The following is a 20,068-nucleotide window of genomic DNA, read 5'->3' on the forward strand; positions in this document are numbered from 1 at the left end:
GAAGTACTAGGATATTTAGAAAGGAGAACACAATCAATCATCATATTGATGAAGCCACAAAATGGTAGAAGTGCCTTCATTTCCCAAAGTCCAATGCATTTATCTATTGCTGCATAATTAACTACTCTAGAACATAGTAGCTTAAAACCAACATTTATTATCACTGTTTGTGTGCGTCAGAAATTTGGGCATGGCTTAGCTGTGTGCCTCCAGTGCAAGGTTTCCTGTAAGGCTACAATCAACCTGTCAGCCTGGGCTGCAGTTTCATCTGAAGGCTGGACTAGGGGAGGATCCACTTCCAAGTTCTCAGCCAGCTGTTGGAAGGATTCAGTTGCCTGTGGAAACTGGACTGAGAGCCTCTATCCTCATTGGCTGTTGACTTCCCTCAGTTCCTTGCCACATGCATCTCTCCAGACAGCTCACATAGCAGGTGGTTTCCCCAAAAGCAAGTAAAATGGAGGCAGTCTTTGTAATCTTTTCTTTTTTTTAACAGACACAGTCTTGCTGTGTCACCCAGGCTTGAGTGCAGTGGCAGGATCAGATCCTCCTGCCTCTGCCTCCCAAGCAGCTGGGACTACAGGAGTGCACCGTCATGCCTGGCTAATTTTGTAATCTTATTTTGGAAGTAACATCCCATCATTTTTGCTGCATTCATTTGAAGTAGGTCACTAGACCCAGTTCACACTCAAGGAAAGGAGACGTCACAAGACTGTGAATGCCAGGTGTTGATTATTAGGAGCCTTCTTAGTGGCTGCCTACCACATCCAAAATTTCATATATGATCCACAAGGCAGCCACAGCAACTGCCCTAGCCCACATCGTATCCCTCTCTCCCTCTGTGTTCCAGCCACACAGAGGCACTGAGGAGCACAGTTCTATTGAACACAGTACAAATGGAACCCCTTGGGAGTCTTCCCTTCCCTCAAACACCGAGCTCTCTCCCACCCCCAGATCTTTCCATTTCTTTCAGATCTTCATGTGGTAGACTGCTCCAGGTCATTTGGGGCTTAGCCCAAGGATCACTTCAGCTCTGGACTTTGCTGGCCATGCTCTGCAGTGCTTCCCCCTCAGTTTTCATTTCCATATTGAGGAGGAGAAAACTGAGGCCTGGAGACCAGTCACTTGCTCAAGGTCAGAATGATGAAGTAGTGGAGGATGATAACTTAGGTCTCACCTCCAAACTGCTTCAAATAGAGATCCACATGCCAAGCATCATTCTCCAGAGCAGCCACCTCTCTCGCAAGCATCCCTTGCAGCTAAGACACTACAGGGGAATCTGGGTCAGGAACCTGCCCAAGGCTCCTGGCTGGCAGCTGACCACCAAGGCAGATCAGCTGTGTTTGAGGTGGTCACACCGCGTACCAGCATCTGGTCAGAACCTCCCGTGTGACCAAGTCAGTTTGGGTACTCCCAGAAGCAACAGTGGCATCATCCCAAACTCTAGATTGGAGCTCAATCATGGGCTGCAAATTTGAAGTCTCAAACCTACACTGCCGTTCCTACCACTCTTCCAGTGATTTCAGGCACACCAAGTTCCCTATATTAAATCCCTTTCTGCCTAAGCACCTGCAGTGGTTTCTGTGGAACTGTTGCTATGACAGATGGCACCTTTGTGCAGATCAGAAAAAGGTAAAGAAATACCTCTTCCTTAACACTCCTGTCACCTGTTAGAAATTGCTGAAATAAACCAAGTGAATGGTGTGCCCTTAAACGTGGCATCCTTGTGCAATACACACCCTGCCTAACTGTACATGCAGCTCTGGGTTTCCATTTCCCGCCCTGAATGCCGCTTGAGACAATATAGAAAATTGCCAAAGCAGTAAATGTAACTTAAGTTTGGACAATTATTACTATAGCATCCTTTGTTTTCCCAAACTCCAAAATGCCAAGAAGTCCAAAAACCCAGGATATGCTGATGCAAAGGGAAGGGAACCATGAGGGCAGAGGGCAAGAAAATAAGACAGACAAATGGTTGTGAAAAACCAAACCTCAAAAAACCACTTTAATTCCAGCCTAACAGCGCCAGGTGCAATGTCTGGGGACAGACTCTGGGTACAATGCTGTGTGGCGACCACTCACTCACACACGGCTCTGAGAAGGCCCCCAAAGGGGGACTTACCTTCAGGGGGCTGAGCCAAGGGGGAAAGGGGTGGCCCCAGAATGGGGGCAGGGGCAGGCATGGGGAAAAGGTGCTATTTCTTGGCAAATGAGATCTTCATGGCGTTGTTCTGGGTGATCTTAAAGCCCTGCAGGGCATCTCGAGCTGCCCCTGCCTGCACCTCATTGTCAAACTCCACAAAGGCGATATCGTGCCGCCCGGGAACCAGACGGACCTCCTTGAAGCCAGGGAACCTGAAAGAAGGAATAATAGACCTCAGGGACCCAGATAGCATTTCCCCCTAACATTTTGGTATATAGTGTATTGAGGCCAGGCATGGTGCTAAACATCCTACAATGCACGGGACGGTCCTCCATAACAAAGAATTATCTGCCCCCGATGTATTAATATATAGAGCTAAGTTGAAAAACCGTAATGTAAACATACTATTTAATGAAATTTTTTTAGAGACGGTGTCTTGCTATGTTGTCCAGGCTGGACTTGAACTCTTAGGCTCAAATGATCCTCCCGCCTCAACCTCCCAAGTAGTTGGGACTACAGGCACGCTCCACTGTGCTGGCTTTAAGGAAAAATTTTAACACACATGCAACCACAACCTAAATCAATAAACAGTACACTGCAGCCCCGCTGCATCCTTCTCCAATCAGAACCCACCCCCTACTCAAGAAATAACCATTACCTTCATTTTTATGACATTCATTTCTCTAATTTCCCTCTTCTCATTCCTTACTACCTTCTCCATTAGGCAACCATGTCTACTGGATATCTTTTTTCCATTGCTATTCTTATAAAACATGCATTGTTTTGTGGATAGGCTATATAAGTGGTCTTATTTTTCTATTTTATTCAGTTATTCAAAATTTCCTCTCGGCACTATTATAAAGAATCATCCACGTTGTTCCTTCTATTCCTTCTAACTGGTGCACTGTACACCACAGTGAGCCTCTGCATTTGAGCCAACCCTTCTCCGGGACTGCCTCCAACTCCCCACCACAAACACTGTGATGAATACTCCATTTATAGCCCTTTAAGATGCGTGTCCCAAATCGCTATAGGATATACAATCAGAAGCAGAACCACCAGGCAACCAAACCCAAACCCACACCCACACCCCTAACTTCACTCAACAGTGAACAGTTCTATCAACTGGGCACGAGGGTTCATACTTGCTGTTTTTGAGCACGCTGATTTTTGCCAGTCTAGCTCATGTTCAGTGATGACTCAATGTCACATACACCTTGCACTGCATTTCTCCATTTCAGAAAGTGGGAATACGAGGCTTAAAGCCTGGACTCCTCCCACCCCCTCCAAAAAAAGGCTGACAAAGGCTAGCATGCCCTGGCCACAGTGACCTCTCCAACCTCACCCCCACTGCAACCCTCAAAGGATACAGGCCCAGCCTCAGCCTTCTGCTCCCACAGCTTCAGTCACTGGCCTTTCTGCAAAGACTGAGCTGCTCAAGGCCCCACCAGCAGAATTCTAAGGCCCATTCCCGTGGCGCTCTCTCCAGCCAGCACCCAGCCACAGGCCCCACTTACTGGTTGAAAAGCATGGACAGCATGAGCTCGTTGGTCTCCTCTGGCAGGTTGGTGAGGAACAAGATGTGATTTGGTGGATTCTCGGAAAGCTGCCGGGGAGGGAGGGGAGCCCATGAGCATGGGGGCCCTGAGTGTAGTGGGGGAATCCCTAGCGCTGCCCCTGCTCCCCATCCCTCGCCCTGCTTAAATGCATTCTAGCACCCCCACCTGACACACCATATGCTGTTGCCTGTCTACCCCCCCACACCTTTGCCCCTACAGACTGTGGGCCACGAGACAGCAGAGACTTTCCTGTTTTGGTCACTGCTGTATAGCTAGAGCGCAGAATAGGGCCTGGTGCATAAGCAGGCGCTCGGTAGTTGTTCAAGGTATGAATTTAGGTGGTGTCCACCTGGCTCCAGCCCACCCTAACCTTCCAGATCCTCCAAACAGACATGACATTCTCTCTGTCCCAGGACCCAAGCCCATTGGTAAAGCCTCATCATTCAGGGAGCTCTGCTCCAAAACCACCCCAGGGGAGCCTGCCCCGACCACCCAATCTAAAACAGCCCCCCAACTGGCTAGCGTCATCAGAGCTCACTGCAACCTCAAACTCCTGGGCTCAAGCAATCCTGCCTCTCAGCCTTCCGAGGAGCTGGAACTACAGGCACGCGCCATTTTGCCCAGCTAATTTTTTTATTTTTTGTAGAGATGCGGTCTCGCTATGCTGCTCAGGCTGGTCTCAAACTCCTGACCTCAAATAATCCTCCCACCTTGGCCTCCCAAACTGCTAACATCATAGGCGTAAGGCTACTGCTCCCGACCTTAGTCCTGTACCCACTATGTATGTGAGACAGTGGGGGACTAGACACTTACAGGCTGGGCAGGTGGCATCTGCCCAGGCATAAGCTGCTGCGGAGGCATGGCCCCTGGTGGCATCTGGCCAGGTGCGAGGCCTGGCGGCGGGATCATGCCAGGGGGCGGCATGTAAGGCGGCTGGCCCGGCATGTGGTGCATGATACGGGGTGCCTGGGTCATCGGAGGCATGCCCTGTGGAGAGAGGGAAAGCAGGCCTGACGTGCTGCAGGTAGGAGAGGGCGTGATTATGGTGTAGCCAGGAGGCAGAGAAGAGGCCATTAGAGGAAACTTGAAGGAAAAAACTGAAAATCAAAAAAAGAGACTCAGAGATCTAGGGAGAAAAAAGCAAGACTGGAGGGCAGAGATGGAAAGGGACGGGCAGGGCAGGTGCAGAAGGAAAACGGGAGGCAGCGAAGGAAGGAAGACAGCCCAATGGCAGGCAGCACAGACGGGGCCGGAACCACAATCTGAAGAGGGGAAAGTGGACGGAAAGCTGGGTGCAAGAGAGCGGCAGGAACAATGGGGACACCAGACAGAAGCCCAGACACCCTCACCGACTCCAGAGAAAGCGTGAGTGGCATTGAATACAGCGTGACCCAGTCAGAGAGCCACGAGACTCACAAGAGCTGGAGAGACGTGCAGGCTCAGGACCAAAGGAGTGGGTCCAGCCCATTCATCTTTCCTTTTGTGCTTAGTTAGCACTTTCTGTATACTGTTTGGGAAACAAGATGTTTCCACTTTTTGCCCTCACCAAGGTCACGAAGACTTTTTCCTGTTTTTTTTTTTCCTAGAACCTTTCCTGTGTTAGCTGTCCCATTCAGGTCTGTGATTCACCTCAAGTTAGTTTTTGTATACAGTATGAGATAGGACTAATTTTTCCCTTACAGGTTTCCAACTGCCCAGCATCATAAATAGGGGAAAAAATCCTTTCTAGACCGAACTCCAGCAGTGCCTTGATCACACATCAAGTAACGCTATACGTGCAGCTGTTTCTAGACTCTTCATCCTGCCCCCTTGGTCCATCTTCCCACCCTTATGCCAACAGCACAACACTCCGATTGCTGGAGCTTTAAAACACGTCTCCACCCGATTGTGCAGGTCCCCAACTTTATTCTTCTCGTCTGCCGCAGCCTTGCCCTTCCAGACATTTAGAAACGAAACAGCCAGTCAGTGGCTACCAAAATTCCTGTTGGATCTTGGAATAATTTGGACACAACTGACCTCTTAACAATATCGTCTTCCCCATCCATTGCTGAGGCCTCTGATTTCTCCCAGCAACATTCTGCAGTTGCAGTATAGCAGTTTTGCACACTTTTTGTTGGATTTATTCCTCGGTGCTATTTTTCAATGTGACGTCTACTTGTTTGTTACTAGTATACAGAAATAAAGTTGATTTTTTCCATATTGACCTTAAATCCAGCGACCTTTCTAAACTAAATTTACTTACTAATCCTAACAGTTGGTTAAGTAAATTCTCCTGGGTTTTCTACATAGCCATTGACTTAGACGGCCAAAAAAAGAAAAAAAGAGAGAAAGAGAGAAACCAAGAGACAGACATGGAAAAACAAAGCCCCAGAGAAACAGGCAGACAGGAACAGGTACTTCAAGGGGAATACCATCATCCAGGTGCTCAACCCACCCAAAAGAGAAAAAGGACGGAAATGGAAAGGAGTCTGAATCCCCAAGCCCCCAAGCCAGGCCACATGGCCGAGGAAGGCCTGGTGGTAAGAGGGGTGGTCTCTGGGCCCTGGCTTACCGGGACAGGCCCCTGGACGGCCCCGACCACAGGGGCAGCTGCCCCACCCTGCACAGCCTTCTTGGCAGCCGGGGTCTCCTGGCTCTTGGGCTTCCTCTTCTCCCGCTTGCGGTCCCGTTCCACGAAGGTGCCCTTCATCTTGGCAATGATATCCGAGTCAGTCTTGGCATACTGGATGCGCTACCAAAAAGAGAGCAAAAGGGTTAAGAGAGTGAACTTCAGAGCCAAACTGCCTGGGTTGAAAACCAGACCTTACCAGGAGCTTGCTGAGAAATGCAGAAATCACTTGGTCTCAACGTCCCCATCTGTAAAATGAGGATTATGGTATTTCCCACTTGGGAGGACTACTGTTGAGGACTAAATTGAGTTAAAGAGCTTGGAGAGTACCTGACACATAGTGAGCACTCAGTAGATAGGCTGTTGGGTTTTTTGTTTTTGAGATAGGGTCTTGCTCTTTTGCCCAGACTGGAGTGCAGTAGTGCAACTATAGCTCCCTGCAGCCTTGAACTCCTGGGCTCAAGCGATCCTCCTGCCTCAGCCTCCTGAGTAGCTGGGACTATAGGCACAGGCCATCACGTTTAGCTAATTTTTTTTTTTTTGCGACAGAGTCTTGCTCAGTTGCCCGGGCTAGAGTGCCATGGTGTCAGCCGAGCTCACAGCAACCTCAAACTCCTGGGCTCAAGCAATCCTTCTGCCTCAGCCTCCCGAGTAGCTGGGACTACAGGCATGCGCCACCATGCCCAACTAATTTTTTCTATCTATTTTTAGTTGTCCAGCTAATTTCTTTCTATTTTTAATAGAGACAGGGTCTCACTCTTGCTCAGGCTAGTCATGAACTCCTGACCTTGAGCGATCCTCCCTCCTCAGCCTCCCAGAATGCTAGGATTACAGGCATAAGCCACCACACCCGGCCCCGCTAATTTCTTAAAATATTTTTTGTAGAGATCGGGTCTCACTATGTTGGCCAGGCACCAGCCTCTTAAACTCCTGGCCTCAAATGATCCACCTCGGTCCCCCAAAGCACTGGGATCATAGTTGTGAGCCACCATGCCTGGCTGACTGTTCATCTTTTTAAGGGAGTTTGGGACAGCCCTAAACATCAAGTGTCAAGTCTAAAGGGACAATGCTAGGGTAGGAGCACCGTGCAAGCGGATTTCCAGTCACACAAGGACACAGTTCGGGATTCCAGGCTACATCTCACTCAGCTGTTTACAGAAAACCTACTAATGCCAGGCCTCATTCTAGGCTCTGGGAATGTGGTAGTGAGTAAAACAAACAAAAGTCCCTGTCCTCGTGACGCTTATGCAGTGGGAGAAGGTACGTTAAAGAAGATTTAAGAATGCGTAGAAGGCCAGGCGCGGTGGCTCATGCCTGTAATCCTAGCACTCTGGGAGGCCGAGGCGGGAGGATCGCTCAAGGTCAGGAGTTCAAGACCAGCCTGAGCAAGAGCGAGACCCCATCTCTACTAAAAATATAAAGAAATTATTTGGATAACTAAAAATCTATATAGAAAAAATTAGCTGGGCATGGTGGCGCATGTCTGTAGTCCCAGCTACTCGGGAGGCTGAGGCAGGAGGATTGCTTGAGCCGAGGAGTTTGAGGTTGCTGTGAGCTAGGCTGACACCACGGCACTCTACTACAGGCAACAGAGTAAGACTCTGTCTCAAAAAAAAAAAAAAAATGAGTAGAGAAGGGGATGTGAAGTGTTGAAAAGAAGTGAAAATTTCAGACAGGGTGGCTGGGAAAGGCCTCACTGGGGTGACATCTGTACAGAGACAGAAAGGGAGGAAGCAAGCCATGGGGACATCCAGAGAAAGAGCCTTCTAGCAAAGAGCTAAGGCCTGCATAGCACATTCGATAAACAGCAAGGAAGCTAATATGGATAAGAGGGGAGGGAGGAGGTGAAGTCACAGAGACAACAGGGGACCCTGGTGAGGACTTAGTCTATTCCTGAGGGAGCCATGCAGTGCTGTGAGCACGGTAGATAAGCTCTCACTCATGTCTCGCAGGAGCGCGGTGGCTGCAGTATGGAAGACAGCCTGTGGGGAGCAGGGGTCGAAGCAGGGAGACCAGCGAGCAGGCAGAAGCCATGTCCTAACGAGGGTGGTGGCTGGACCAGGTCAGCAGCAGGGAAGGAGTGAGAAGGAGGCAGCTGGTTGGTACGTTTTGAAGGTAGTCAACAGGACTTCCTGACAAAATTCAGACATATCTGAGTACATGATGTGGTCCAAGCAGTGATTTGGGGGGAAAAGCAAGGGATAGGGACAACAGAGAAAGACTTATGGTCATCATACCTAAAAGCCAATTCCTAAGATGCCCCAGAAAGTCAACCGGAAGATGCGGCAACCCTAGGTTTACATACCCAGAGGTGACAGCAGGCTGGAGTCAACACTCTGTCCTCTCCAGGTGGAGGCGACAGGTGGCCCACTGTCCCTGGGGCCCACTGCCTCCTACATGATCTGCCTCCATGTGGAAGTGACCTGCCTGGGACCTGCACACACTGAGACTTGCTGTCACCTCCCCAAGGGAGTTCGGTCAGGGAGGTATATTCTAATCAGGTTAAGCTCAAAAACTGCCTGGGGGAGTAAGGGAGAAGAACCACATAAAGAGCCAAAGATACCGGCCAGTGATACGCCAGGAATTCTACATCAGGGTGAGGACTTTAAGCCACTCCTCATCTCCTACAGACTATAGTCCCCTTGGCCTCTTGAACATCTGCACCCGGCCCCTGGCCCAACCCCTCCCACCTGGGAGCCTGGTCCAGGCCTACTTTGGTGACTGGATCCTAAACCCCACTCCTCTAAGCCAGGCCCACCCGGTCTCTTATAGCATTTTGCACACATACACAACCTCCATACCCTCAATGCTCACCATGGGCTTGTCGTAAAAGGGGAAACCCTGCATGGAGCGTAGGGCATTGGTGGCACTGCTGACCTCCTTGAAGATGACAAAAGCCTGGCCCCTCATCTTCAGGCTCCGTGACACCAGGATATCCAGGATCTGGCCAAACTGAGAGAAGATGGCATACAGGGACTTCTTCAGCTCTGCAGGGGAGGAAGAAAAGACTCACAGGTGACCAGGGGTCTTGGCATCATGTCCTGGGGCTCGAACACCCCATTTCAGAGGAAGTGCAGCCCAGAGAGAGACCATCAGCCAATTGACAGAGTACCCAGAATGCTGCGGGTCAGTAACCTCTCAAGACCTAACAATAACAAGCAGCCAAGAACTATTCAAGTTGCCAAGTGTACTCTTCTGTAAGATGAGGATGGTAATAGTACCTACCCCACAGAGTTGCCATATGAAGATCACAAGTACATATGTGCAAAGGGCTCAGAACGGCACCTGGCACATAGTAAACACCAGTAAGTGCCTCTTTTCATTGCCGCCAGCACCTTGACACAGGCCTGTGTAATGTGACCTTGGCAGACTTCCCCAACCTCATCTCTGCCCACACTCCACTGCACTCTAGAGTCTCCAGCCACACTGGCCTCCCAGCCCTCTCTCAGGCCCAACACACCACTCCTGCCCCAGGGCCTTTGCACTGGCTGCTCCCTCTACCTGGAACACCCTCCGCTGATGTTAACTGCCTTCTTATCACCCAGGTCTCAGCACAACTGTTACCACTTCAGAAAGGCCTTCTCTAACAACCACATCTAAATGTCCCCCCCTGTCACACTCCCCCCCATCCCCTTACCCTACTTGCTTTTCCTTCATGGCATTTTCCACCTCCTGACATGATTATGTTTACTTCTCTCTCTCCTTCCCATTTGTTTACTGCAGCACCCCACGCCTAGCACAGACTCCAGCACATAAACGTCTCCACAAACACTTACAACTGAACACGCCACACCATCAAGTGCTTTATGGAAATAACTTCGCTAAATCCTCATAAGGACTCCATGAGGTGGCAACTATGACTGTCCCGATTTTACTACGATGGAAACAGGTTCACAGAGGACTCCTCACTGCCCAGGGCGAGTATCCTGAGGGTGCTGGGAAGGGCATGGCAGAGCTGGGACCAACGACACAAGTCCATCTGAATCACCAGCAAACTGTCTCACTTGATAGCAAGTGGGATTCAAGCTAAACAAAGGACCCCTCTCACCACCCAGACCTGAAAAGAGTACCAATATCTTATGCAAAGAGAGCTGAGCCAAAGCCGAAGCTGCTTGGTGAAAGAGATACTAGAAGAGGAAAGAAGAAAAGGTGTAATGTATATATGGTGTACGTGGGGGTGGGGACTCAGGTCAAGGGTGTTTTGAAGCAATTAGCCAAAAATTCTCCTCGTGGTGACATTTCAGGTTTTTCTCCCCATGCTCCATCCCCACAAACCTTGTTCAGACCTCAGTCATTTCACTGGACTCCGGGCCTCTCCCTACTCTCCGGCCTCCCCTCTTGCCCACTCGAGTTCACCCTCCACAGCTGGGAAAATGTCCAGAAGGGATGCGATCAGGACAGGGGCGCAGCATGGCTCCCCAGCATCCCCAGGATGAAGTCCAATGCCTCATGGCCACAAGCCACTACTCACTGGAAGCTTCCCCAAGATTCACAAGCCACTAGGCCTCAGCCACAGAAAACCCTTATAATGTCCAGAATGCCCCAGGGTCTTTTGATCCTAAACATTTGCACGTAACTTAACCCAAGTTACGGACCCTCTTCACCCTCACTGTAATGTACACACTGCTTCCTCTACATAGCTTTCCAAAATGTCTTCTTTTCCATGAAGCTGAATGAATCCCTGTCTTTCTAAGTTCCCAATCCCAGCCCTGATCACTCTGCCTGTGCTTCCCCCATCATGGCCCTGACTACTCAGGGCTGTCACTGTCCTGCAGAACCAGGGTTCTCAGTCACCAGTGTGTCCCTAGCACTGCCCAGTACTGGACAGGCACTACACTCTAAAATCATATGTAAAATTTACATTCTTGGTTCTGTTTTCCTCAACAGCAACTTTACTGGTAACTACAAACTTAATCCCGGCAAGCTCTTTTAGTTCTCCTGACAATTTTCTTGAGGTGATAATAAAAGCTAATATTTATCTAGCCCTTACTAAATGGCAGGTACCATAAAAAGCATAGAGGTTTCCATAATTTAATTCCCCCCACAAGATCCATGCAAAGAAGGTATTAGGATTTTGTCCAGTTTTCAGATACAGAAAATGAGGTTCAACAAAGGTGTTAATTTACTCAAGAAATGGAAGAGTCTTTAAGATTTCAAGAATTCAGTTCTTAAGCAGAATTCCATACTGGTGGCATCAACCACTTTCCTTGCTATGTGACCTTGGGCAAGTCACATCACCTTGAGTCTCAATTTCCTGAGAAGTGGGAATTACAATACCTTCTTCCCACAGGCTTTTTGTGAGAATTAAATGTAATCGAGATTTATATAAAAGTGCATAAATCAGCCCATGGTACAGAGTGTTAGTCATTATTATTATCGTACGTTTTCATTGTGGGCTGATCACTGAGAACGCCAATGACCAAGAAAGCCCCAGTCCCTCACAGACCTCACATGGCCACTGGGTGGAGAGAGAGAGAGAGACCCCTGAGAGCGCAGAGATCAGGGCTTGCTGAGGAATGCCCACGCCTATCGTTAGCCAGGGGCAGCCACTTGAGGGAAGAGGGGATGGGGAAGGCTTCCTGGAGGAGAGGGTACCGTGAGCGGAAACCTTGAAAGATGAGCAACAGTGACCAAGTTAAAGTGCAGAGTGTAAGATGAATTAGGGGAATGTTGAAGACAGAGGAAGCAGCATGTGCAAAGGCCAATGGATTAACTAGAACAATCTGGCTGGAAGAAAAGACTGAGAAAGTGAGGCAGATGCTGCGGGTGGAAGAGGGGCCAGCTCGTGCGGGAAAGCCTAGAGTCTAGACTATCCCAAGCACTCACCATCCTTCTTGATCTTCTCATTGAGGTTGTTGATATAAATAGTGTGGTTGGGGCGGGTCTCAGGAACCGCCATGGAGCGAAGTGCCGAGGTAGGGCTTAAAAAAGGAAAAAGGTGACTTTAGCCCTAGGTTTCTCCAAATCCTTTGTCCCAACCTGGCTTAAAGGGCTGCTCAAAGATCTCCCCTCCAAGAGGAAGGCAGGTAAGACGGGACCGCGGGGGAGAGAACGGAGGCACCGCTCGGGCAACAAAGCGTGCGTAAGGCCCCTCTTCCCCCGCGCGCGTGCCGAGGGAAATCTCGAGAGGTTTACTACGAGCCCCAGGATGCTCTACGCAACCCAGAAGGTGGAGCATCCTAAATGGCGACTCCCATTGGCCCACACGCCCAAAGTGGGGGGAGGGGGGGAGAGGAAACCCGGATGTAAAAGCCAGTTAGGGACGGTGGGACGAGTTTTGGCGCCCTGGCCTCGCGCAGCAAGTTTCCCCAGACGAGGCGCGGGAAGGCCCGGACGTCAAGCGCACCCACCGCCCTGTGCCGATGGTCGCCTACACCCGAGGTCACTAACCAACAGCGCTGCAGTTCACGCAAGCGCTCCTGCTTCCTTCTGGAGAACAGACCACAAAGCTTTCTCGCCTAGCCCCGCCTTTGCTTTTCTGCAAGCCAATCCCTGCGTGGAAAATGAATAGCTTGACCAATCGGAATAAGTCTCGTCCCTGGGTTCAGATCTGGCCAATCAAAACGACACTTGGGCTCCCGCCTAGGCAGAAAAACCCGCCCCACCGCCTGCAAGCCCCGCTCCTGCAGCCGCTCTCGGCCCTACGGACCAATCAGTGACGGTCTCGAGTTTCTTGCCAATCGGGACGCGGGTCGCCCTGCCGTCTCTTCCGGAGGCAGTACTTTGGAAGCCACACCTCTTCCCCACCGGCTAGCATTTTCTGTCACGTAATCGCCAAGGGGCGGGCATGTGTTGCGAGTGCTACCACGTGACATGGGAAAGTGGTGTGTGGGGGCCGCCATTTTGCGGGACTGGGAGGCGCGTCTAATTTCCTGACTCCTTTCTTTTCTAGCGCTTGTCGCGGCTCCTTCCAGCCTCGGATCTCAGAGTCTTCTCCAACCAACAGACTTATCCTGTTGTTCTGTGATTCCAGGACCTTCTCCACAACTAGGCCATTTTCCCTGCCGGGTGTCATTTTTGACCTCTTGACCTCTGACTCAAAGGTCAGCTCAAAGGTTCCAAACTCGGGCCTGGGATGTGAGGGGGTACAAGACCTGAATTCCCTAAATCTTTAGCCATGGGCCCCTAAGTCTCACCCTTTAGGTCCCTCACTCCAGATCTTCATATCCAGTAATTGGCCCATGAGTTCCCAAATCTAGCCCCAGATAATGAGTTAACTTCTAGTAAGTCCTACTAAATTTCCCTCCCTAAACCTCCCAACGCACCCCAACCTGCCCCAGGCCGATACCACCCTGTTAACTAACCGTCAGATCCTACATGAATTGAGTCAGCCCCATTCCCTGCATCCATGGTTTAAAATTTTAGCCCTGGTTCTTTCAGACCCAGTGCTTAGCCCCCAAATTCTGGAGCTCAGCTCTAAAACCTTTAAAATCTGTATTTCTGAGACCAACCCCTTTTGAAGGATCCTTGCCTCTCCCATTCTCAACCCTTCATTCAGTTCCTCCTGTAGACCCCAAAATGACTTCTCCGTGCTCTCCCCTAAAACCAGCAATCCCTCCTCCAGGAGCCCCTGCACCCCAAGCCCCCATCATTCCACCTCCTCTCCTACCCCCAAGTCCTCCAGACCCAGCTTTTCCACCCCCTCCCTGGAGTCTCCAGGCCCCTACTCCTCCACCACCTCCACCGCTGCCTCCACCCCCTGCCAAGGGGGCAGCTCCCCCTCATGTCTTCGGCCTGGAGAAGAGCCAGCTCCTGAAGGAGGCTTTGGAGAAGGCTGGCCCAGTCCCCAAGGGCAAAGAAGATGTGAAGAGGCTCCTGAAGCTGCACAAAGACCGGTAGGGTCTCCATGCCCCACCCCACCCACCCAGGGGCTCACCCAGTCACCTCTCCCCAGATCACTCAAGTCATCTCTTGGAGTTTCTTGTTTCCTCAAGGTCAAACAGGCTGACTGGTTCAGTCCCCTACCTGGCCCCCTTGAGTGGTGGTATGCCTCCAGCAATGAGAGCTGCCCCCACAAGTGCCTAGTCCAGTGGGAGAAGCAGACTGTCCACCCCACCAGACAGTGACAGCCAAGAGGTCAGGACTGATGTGACAGAGCCCAGGGAGGTATCTCACCAGGCTGGGGGGCTTCCTGGGGAAGGGGAACCCTGAGTGCTGTTGAGCAAGTCAGACAAGGGATATGTGATAAGAGTAAACACCTTGTGCAGAGGCCCGGAGTGAAATGAGGACATGTTCTATTCGAGGAACTGCAAATGTTTCCTTAACATGAGGAAGTGGCAAAGATGGGGCTGCAAAGGTGGGCACGAACCAGCTCACACAGGACGTGCTGGGCCATGTGAAGGCAGTGGGGCTGTCCTCAGGGCACTGGGGAGCCATGGAAGGGCTTTGCACAGGGAGGGAGGCTACCTATAGGAAGTGGCAGTCATGAGATGGGAGTCCACAGACCCAGAGAGGAAGCTGGAGCACCCAGGGACCCAAGCAGGAGAGGAGAGGAGAGGAGGGTTCTAGACCCCTGCTGGGGCCGTGGGGACACGGTTTAATGATTGCCTGGCTGAAGGGAAAAGGGAGCAGTGAGGTGCCCAGACTCACAATGAAACTCTACACTCTCCAGACGCATTTATAATCTGCCCTAAATGCTCCAACCAAGATAAGGCAAATTTAATGCAAATAAGAGCCACCGTTATTGCATGCCTAGCCTATGTCAGGCACTGTTGTGTTTTTAAGTATTAGTTTATTGAATCCTTTCAGCAACTCCATGAGGTAGGAGTTATTATTGTCTTATTTTCCCTGTGAGAAAACTGAGGCTCATAAAGATGAAATACTTAGCCACAGTGAAAAGGAAAGGAAGAATCTAATTTGAACTCTGGAAGCAGGGCTCTGTGTTTTTACCCACAGTTCTGTGGTATCATCTCCTTTCGTCAGGAGGGTGCCCCAAGCTGGGGACCAGGAGCTCTGGGTCATCCCCTCAGCCTTGCCCCCTGTCTAGCCTTGGAATAGGAATAAAAGCACGATCCCTCCTGAGACCTGGGGGATTGGAATCACCAAAACTGTCTGGGTGGCCTCCCCAGGGTGCAAAGATTTATTATCAAGGTGATCTCTTAGGCTGTAAGCATGTTATTAATACCTGGTTTTACTCAAGACTGAATTAAGAGATCTTTACCCTGTTTAACAGCCTGAGAAACAGAGTTGAGAAAAGAAAAGATCACAGGTAGAGTTTGGGTATAGAGATATTCATTTGAGAAATTTCCTGAAATAAGCTTTTCTGGCTCCCAGTTGCAAAGTCTGCACATCTGCCTGTTCTTCACCCTTCAATAACAGAGAAGGAGCAGGGAGCAGGCAGGCAGAAAGATGATCCGCATTGGCCAGATGAGGAAACTGAGGCTCGTGGAGGAGAAGTCAGTGACTGAGCCAGGAGCAGCCCTCTGGCCTCAGGACAGCCAGGCCTGTGTTCCCTTCACCTGGACACCCTTCTCCCAGCCAGAGATTAAGGGGGGACTCTTGGAGCTAGTTCCCTCGTGACCCAACTGTGGCTTTTCTTCAGGTTCCGAAGTGACCTGCAGTGGATCCTCTTCTGTGCTGACCTGCCATCCCTCATCCAAGAAGGCCCTCAGTATGTGCCCTCATGTGGGACTCCCACCCCATTGGCAGCCCTTGCTCTACCTTTGCTGGGCTTCCTGAGGACGGACCTGGGAGGACGCGGGGAGTGGGTGCATCACAGACAGCCTAGGGAGGAGGGGTGGGAGGGAAAAGGAGAACTTCCCACATCAGGGGCCTGGGTGCAGGCGTGGTAAACAGTTGGAACTAATGAGCAAGCGAGTGAACAAATGAACCTGGCCCATCTTTCTAACTTCCCCCTGGCACCTACTCCCAGGAAGCTCAGGTGACCTCTCCCCACCCTTCCACCAGCCCTGCAGCCCTGGACTCGGGCCTTGGTAGTCCTCTCCCACGAGTGGGAGTCTGGGCTCCCCACCTGGCCTGGGAGAGGGGAGGAGAACTCGCCCAGGGTAGCAAGTCTGTTCCCCTACTCCAGCTTCCAGGGCCAGGGCGGGCCCATGACTTAAGGGTTGAGGGACTGGGCCTGTCTGTCCCCAGGTGTGGGCTGGTGGCCTTGTGGATGGCAGGCACTCTCCTGTTGCCCCCCAGCGGCATCCCCCTGGAGAGACTGGTGCAGGTGGCCCTGGAGCGAGGCTACACGGCCCAGGGAGAGATGTTCTCCGGTGAGTTGGGTGGGGAAGGGGCTCATGCCAGATGCTCTGTTAGCCCTTCACTAGGGGGGCCAGAGAGGCCAGGTGGGGTGCTGGCAGGCGAGTGAGGGGCTCTCATTCCATTCTTCAGGCCCTTCTCCCTGCCCAGTAGAGCAGAGTGGTTATCAGGTAGACTCGAGCCAGCTACATAGGTTCCAAATCCAGTTCTACCGCCTCCTCACTATGGCCATGGACAAGCAGCTGACCCTCTTTGTACCGAGCTGGTCACAGTGAGGGTTGGAGGCGTTGATCCCTGCCTGGCGAGCCCGTGGCATAGTGTCAGGCACAGAGCAAACCCTCTGAGTGTGCTGTCACTCTGCAGTGGCCGACATGGGCAGGCTGGCCCAGGAGGTGCTGGGCTGCCAGACCAAGCTGCTCTGCGGTGGCCTGGGTGGTCCCAACAGAGACCTTGTCCTGCAGCACCTTGTCACTGGACATCCCTTGCTCATCCCGTATCCCAGAGCCCAGTAGGGAGTAGGGCAGGGATGGCAAAGGGTGGGCCCAGGGCCATGCCACAGTTTTGGCCTTAACACCGGCACCAGCTACGATGAGGACTTCAACCACGAGCCATGTCGGAGGAAGGGACACAAGGCCCACTGGGCAGTGAGCGCAGGTGGGTCCTTTTTCCTTTGTCCCTGTACCCATCACTCTGGGTCTCCCCAGCCAGGCTGTGCACTCAAGCCAGGGACGAGAGCTGAGCCATCCTCGTCCCCACAGGGTTCTTAGCACAGAACCTGGCAGAAAGCAGGTACCTCAGGTGTTTGCATGGACAGAAGCTCAGAGCACAGACTTTAGGATCAGACGGTCTGGGCTCCAGGCCCAGCCCAGCCACTTCCAGGCTTTGTGGCTCTGGGCAAGTTTCCTCACCTCTTTGGGCTTCCATTTCCCTGTCTGGAAATCAAGGGTGACAATAGTACCCACCTCACAGGGCTGCCTTATAGGCAGAGCATGCAGAACTCTCAGAACAGTGCTCGGCATGTGACGTGTCTCCATAAGCATTATCGGCATTGTCATCATTCCTCCTGCCTGAAGGAAGCCAGGTTTGTGCATGTCAGGAGGCCTGGGTGGAGGCTTTTCTGTGTGTCCTTGAAGGCTCTCGGAGCCTCTGTTCCCTAGACAGCTGGAGATGACCCGGTGACAGCATATGCTCCATCTAATGCTGGCTCTCTGCCTTCCCTGTGCCAACGGGCCAGAGGAGGCAGGACTTAAAATGCCTGCAGCTCTGGAGCCAGATTCCCTGGGTCCACATCCCAGCCCAGCCGTGTGCTCACTGGCTCACTGGCTGCTGCTGACTTCTCTGTAACTTGGGGATAGAGGAAGCCCCCCACCCCCCGGCCCCCAGAGGACTGGGAGGGGTGGGGTGCAGTGGCCCCAGCACGTAGTCATGGCTCAGGCACCTGCCACTCACCCCCTCCTTCTCTCCCCCAGGGGTCCTGCTGGGTGTGCAGGCTGTGCCGAGCCTCGGCTACGCTGAGGACCCCGAGTTGCCAGGCCTGTTCCACCCAGTGCCCGGCCTGCCTTGCCAGCCACCATCCCTGCCAGAGGAAGGCTCCCCGGGAGCTGTCTACCTTCTTTCCAAGCAGGGCAAGAGTTGGCACTACCAGCTGTGGGACTACGACCAAGTCCGGGATAGCAACCTGCAGCTGACAGACTTCTCGCCCTCACGGGCCTCCAATGGTCAGACGTACGTGGTGCCCACTGGCGGGGTGCGGGCTGGCCTCTGTGGCCAGGCCCTGCTGCTCGGACCACGGGGCTCCAGCCACTAGCCTGGCTCCGTCACCATTTGAAGAGTGCCCCAGCTTGTCCCTCTGTGCGACAGGCCATAGGTTGGGACCCATGAGGGCCTCCAGCCCAGAGATTGTTCATCAGGGTGGTCCCCGTCCACCCCGTCTCAAGCCTGGGCATCGTCTCAACTCCCCAAGCCCATCCCCTCCAGCACTGAGCACCCACTGATCCCTCTCTCCAAGGAGAGACTGACAACTCAGACCCCACGACTTGTCCACCCCACCTGTGTCACATCACATTCTCCCTGGGGACCCCCTCTTCTAAGCCACGGTCACCTTACTAGACATCTGCAGGAACCTCCTGCCTGGACCCTCTGCTGCTCCCCCGGTTTGCTCACAGGACAGGGCCTGAGCTCTCCCAGCCCCAGCTCACCTCTCCTTAGCCCCGGCTGGTCTTCCACACTCTGCCTGCCAGCATTGCTGGCCTTTCGGGGCCCTAGAGCGTCGTGCCCCCCACCAGCCTCACCCTCAGCCCTCTGCTGAAGATCACTCTCTAACTTCTCCGTCTTGGCGGGTATCACCTCCTCAGGGACCCTCAGCCTGTCCAGGCACCCCTCCCCAACCTCGTGTCTTAGATTTTTAAAGCCCATCTGAGAGCAGTTGTCTATGCTAACCCTTCTACCTGTGTTAACTCATCAGATCCTCCAGCCTTTTAAGAGGGAACTAGATTCCCTACATTTGACAGATGGCAAGACTGAGACCTGGGGAAGTGGAGTCACTGGCCTGAGGTCATGCAGCTGGCAAGTGACAGAGTCAGGAATTTTTTTTTTTTTTTTTTTGAGACAGAGTCTTGCTCTGTTGCCCGGGCTAGAGTTGCATGGCATCAGCCTAGCTCACAGCAACCTCAAACTCCTGGACTCAGGCGATCCTCCTGCCTCAGCCACCCTAGTAGCTGGGACTACAGGTGTGTGCCACCACGCCTGGCTAATTTTTTCTATTTTCAATTGCCCAGCTAATTTTTTTTCTATTTTTTTTTTTTTTTAGTAGAGACCCAGGTCTCAAACTCCTGAGCTCAAGCAGTCTTCCACCTCGGCCTCCCAGAGTGCTAGGATTACAGGCGTGAGCCCCTGCCCCGGGCCCAGAGTCAGGATTTAAACCGAGAGTTAGTGTCTAACCATCAGCCAGGCTGTCTCCTGGCTCCTTGAAGTTAGTTACGGTGCTGATGCGTGTGATTATTAGTTTAATGAGCACCTGTCATCTCCACTCTGAAATAAGAGGACAGGTCTGTCTTGATGACTGCTGTGTCCCCAGTGTCCAGCAGAGGATCTCATTTAGGGAAACTGCTGTGTAGTGTTTGTAACCCGTGAGTGAGGTAAGGAATAGGCATGTCCCCCATCCCAACCCTGGTATTTTGGTGGCACTACCCATCTGGTATGCTGTCCTGGGAGCCCTGAGGGCAAGGCTTGGAGATGTCACCACTGTGTGCCCTGCATTGTCCAACACAGAGCCAGGCACGAGACTAGCCACTCAGTGAGTGGCGAATGAATGAACCAGCTGGCTCTGAGCCTGCCGCTCTCTGCCACACTGATCATCATCCCAATACCCCACCCCGCACTAATGCTTGAACTACAGATTTGAGCATGTACACTCCAGATGCGAAAGAAAAAGACCCCACAATGCTCACTCTGAGTGTCATGTTTATTGGGGTGTCACCATGGGCAGGAGGCACGGCAGTGCCATGTGCCTCCTGCTTCCCCAACACTCCCCCACCTAACAACTACCTCTTGTATAAA

The 20,068-nt window shown here is 52.1% G+C and overlaps 2 protein-coding genes across 2 annotated transcripts; one reads left to right on the forward strand and one right to left on the reverse strand.

The window, feature by feature from the left end:
• Positions 1–1,972: 1,972 nt before the first annotated feature.
• SNRPA (small nuclear ribonucleoprotein polypeptide A) lies at positions 1,973–12,776 on the reverse strand. Its single transcript, XM_012657042.1, has 6 exons — positions 12,134–12,776; positions 9,122–9,294; positions 6,251–6,430; positions 4,513–4,686; positions 3,658–3,746; positions 1,973–2,352 (listed from the first exon to the last, which is right to left on the reverse strand). Exons 1-6 carry the CDS (start codon positions 12,204–12,206, stop codon positions 2,193–2,195), a joined length of 849 nt encoding a protein of 282 aa, XP_012512496.1. The 5' UTR covers positions 12,207–12,776; the 3' UTR covers positions 1,973–2,192.
• A 432-nt stretch (positions 12,777–13,208) lies between these two features.
• Positions 13,209–19,065, forward strand: LOC105820549 (chromosome unknown open reading frame, human C19orf54). The gene is made up of 6 exons (XM_012657043.1): positions 13,209–14,142; positions 15,849–15,917; positions 16,400–16,524; positions 16,874–17,003; positions 17,094–17,164; positions 17,980–19,065. Exons 1-6 carry the CDS (start codon positions 13,826–13,828, stop codon positions 18,315–18,317), a joined length of 1,050 nt encoding a protein of 349 aa, XP_012512497.1. The 5' UTR covers positions 13,209–13,825; the 3' UTR covers positions 18,318–19,065.
• Positions 19,066–20,068: the final 1,003 nt, after the last annotated feature.

The sequence above is a fragment of the Propithecus coquereli genome, unplaced genomic scaffold, assembly GCF_000956105.1.
Source record: "Propithecus coquereli isolate 6110/MARCELLA unplaced genomic scaffold, Pcoq_1.0 Scaffold53, whole genome shotgun sequence".
NCBI lineage: Eukaryota > Metazoa > Chordata > Mammalia > Primates > Indriidae > Propithecus > Propithecus coquereli.

Bases quoted from the DNA above. Each gene is read 5' to 3' on its own strand.
- SNRPA (XM_012657042.1), bottom strand. From the start codon at position 12,206: ATGGCGGTTCCTGAGACCCGCCCCAACCACACTATTTATATCAACAAC. The intron at 6,431-9,121 runs GTGAGCATTGAG...TCTTTTTGGTAG, and splicing joins CCTTTTACGACAAGCCCATG to CGCATCCAGTATGCCAAGAC. The intron at 4,687-6,250 runs GTAAGCCAGGGC...CTCTCTCCACAG, and splicing joins CCGTCCAGGGGCCTGTCCCG to GGCATGCCTCCGATGACCCA.
- LOC105820549 (XM_012657043.1), top strand. From the start codon at position 13,826: ATGACTTCTCCGTGCTCTCCCCTAAAACCAGCAATCCCTCCTCCAGGA. The intron at 16,525-16,873 runs GTGAGTTGGGTG...GTCACTCTGCAG, and splicing joins CCAGGGAGAGATGTTCTCCG to TGGCCGACATGGGCAGGCTG. The intron at 17,004-17,093 runs GTATCCCAGAGC...CACCGGCACCAG, and splicing joins GGACATCCCTTGCTCATCCC to CTACGATGAGGACTTCAACC.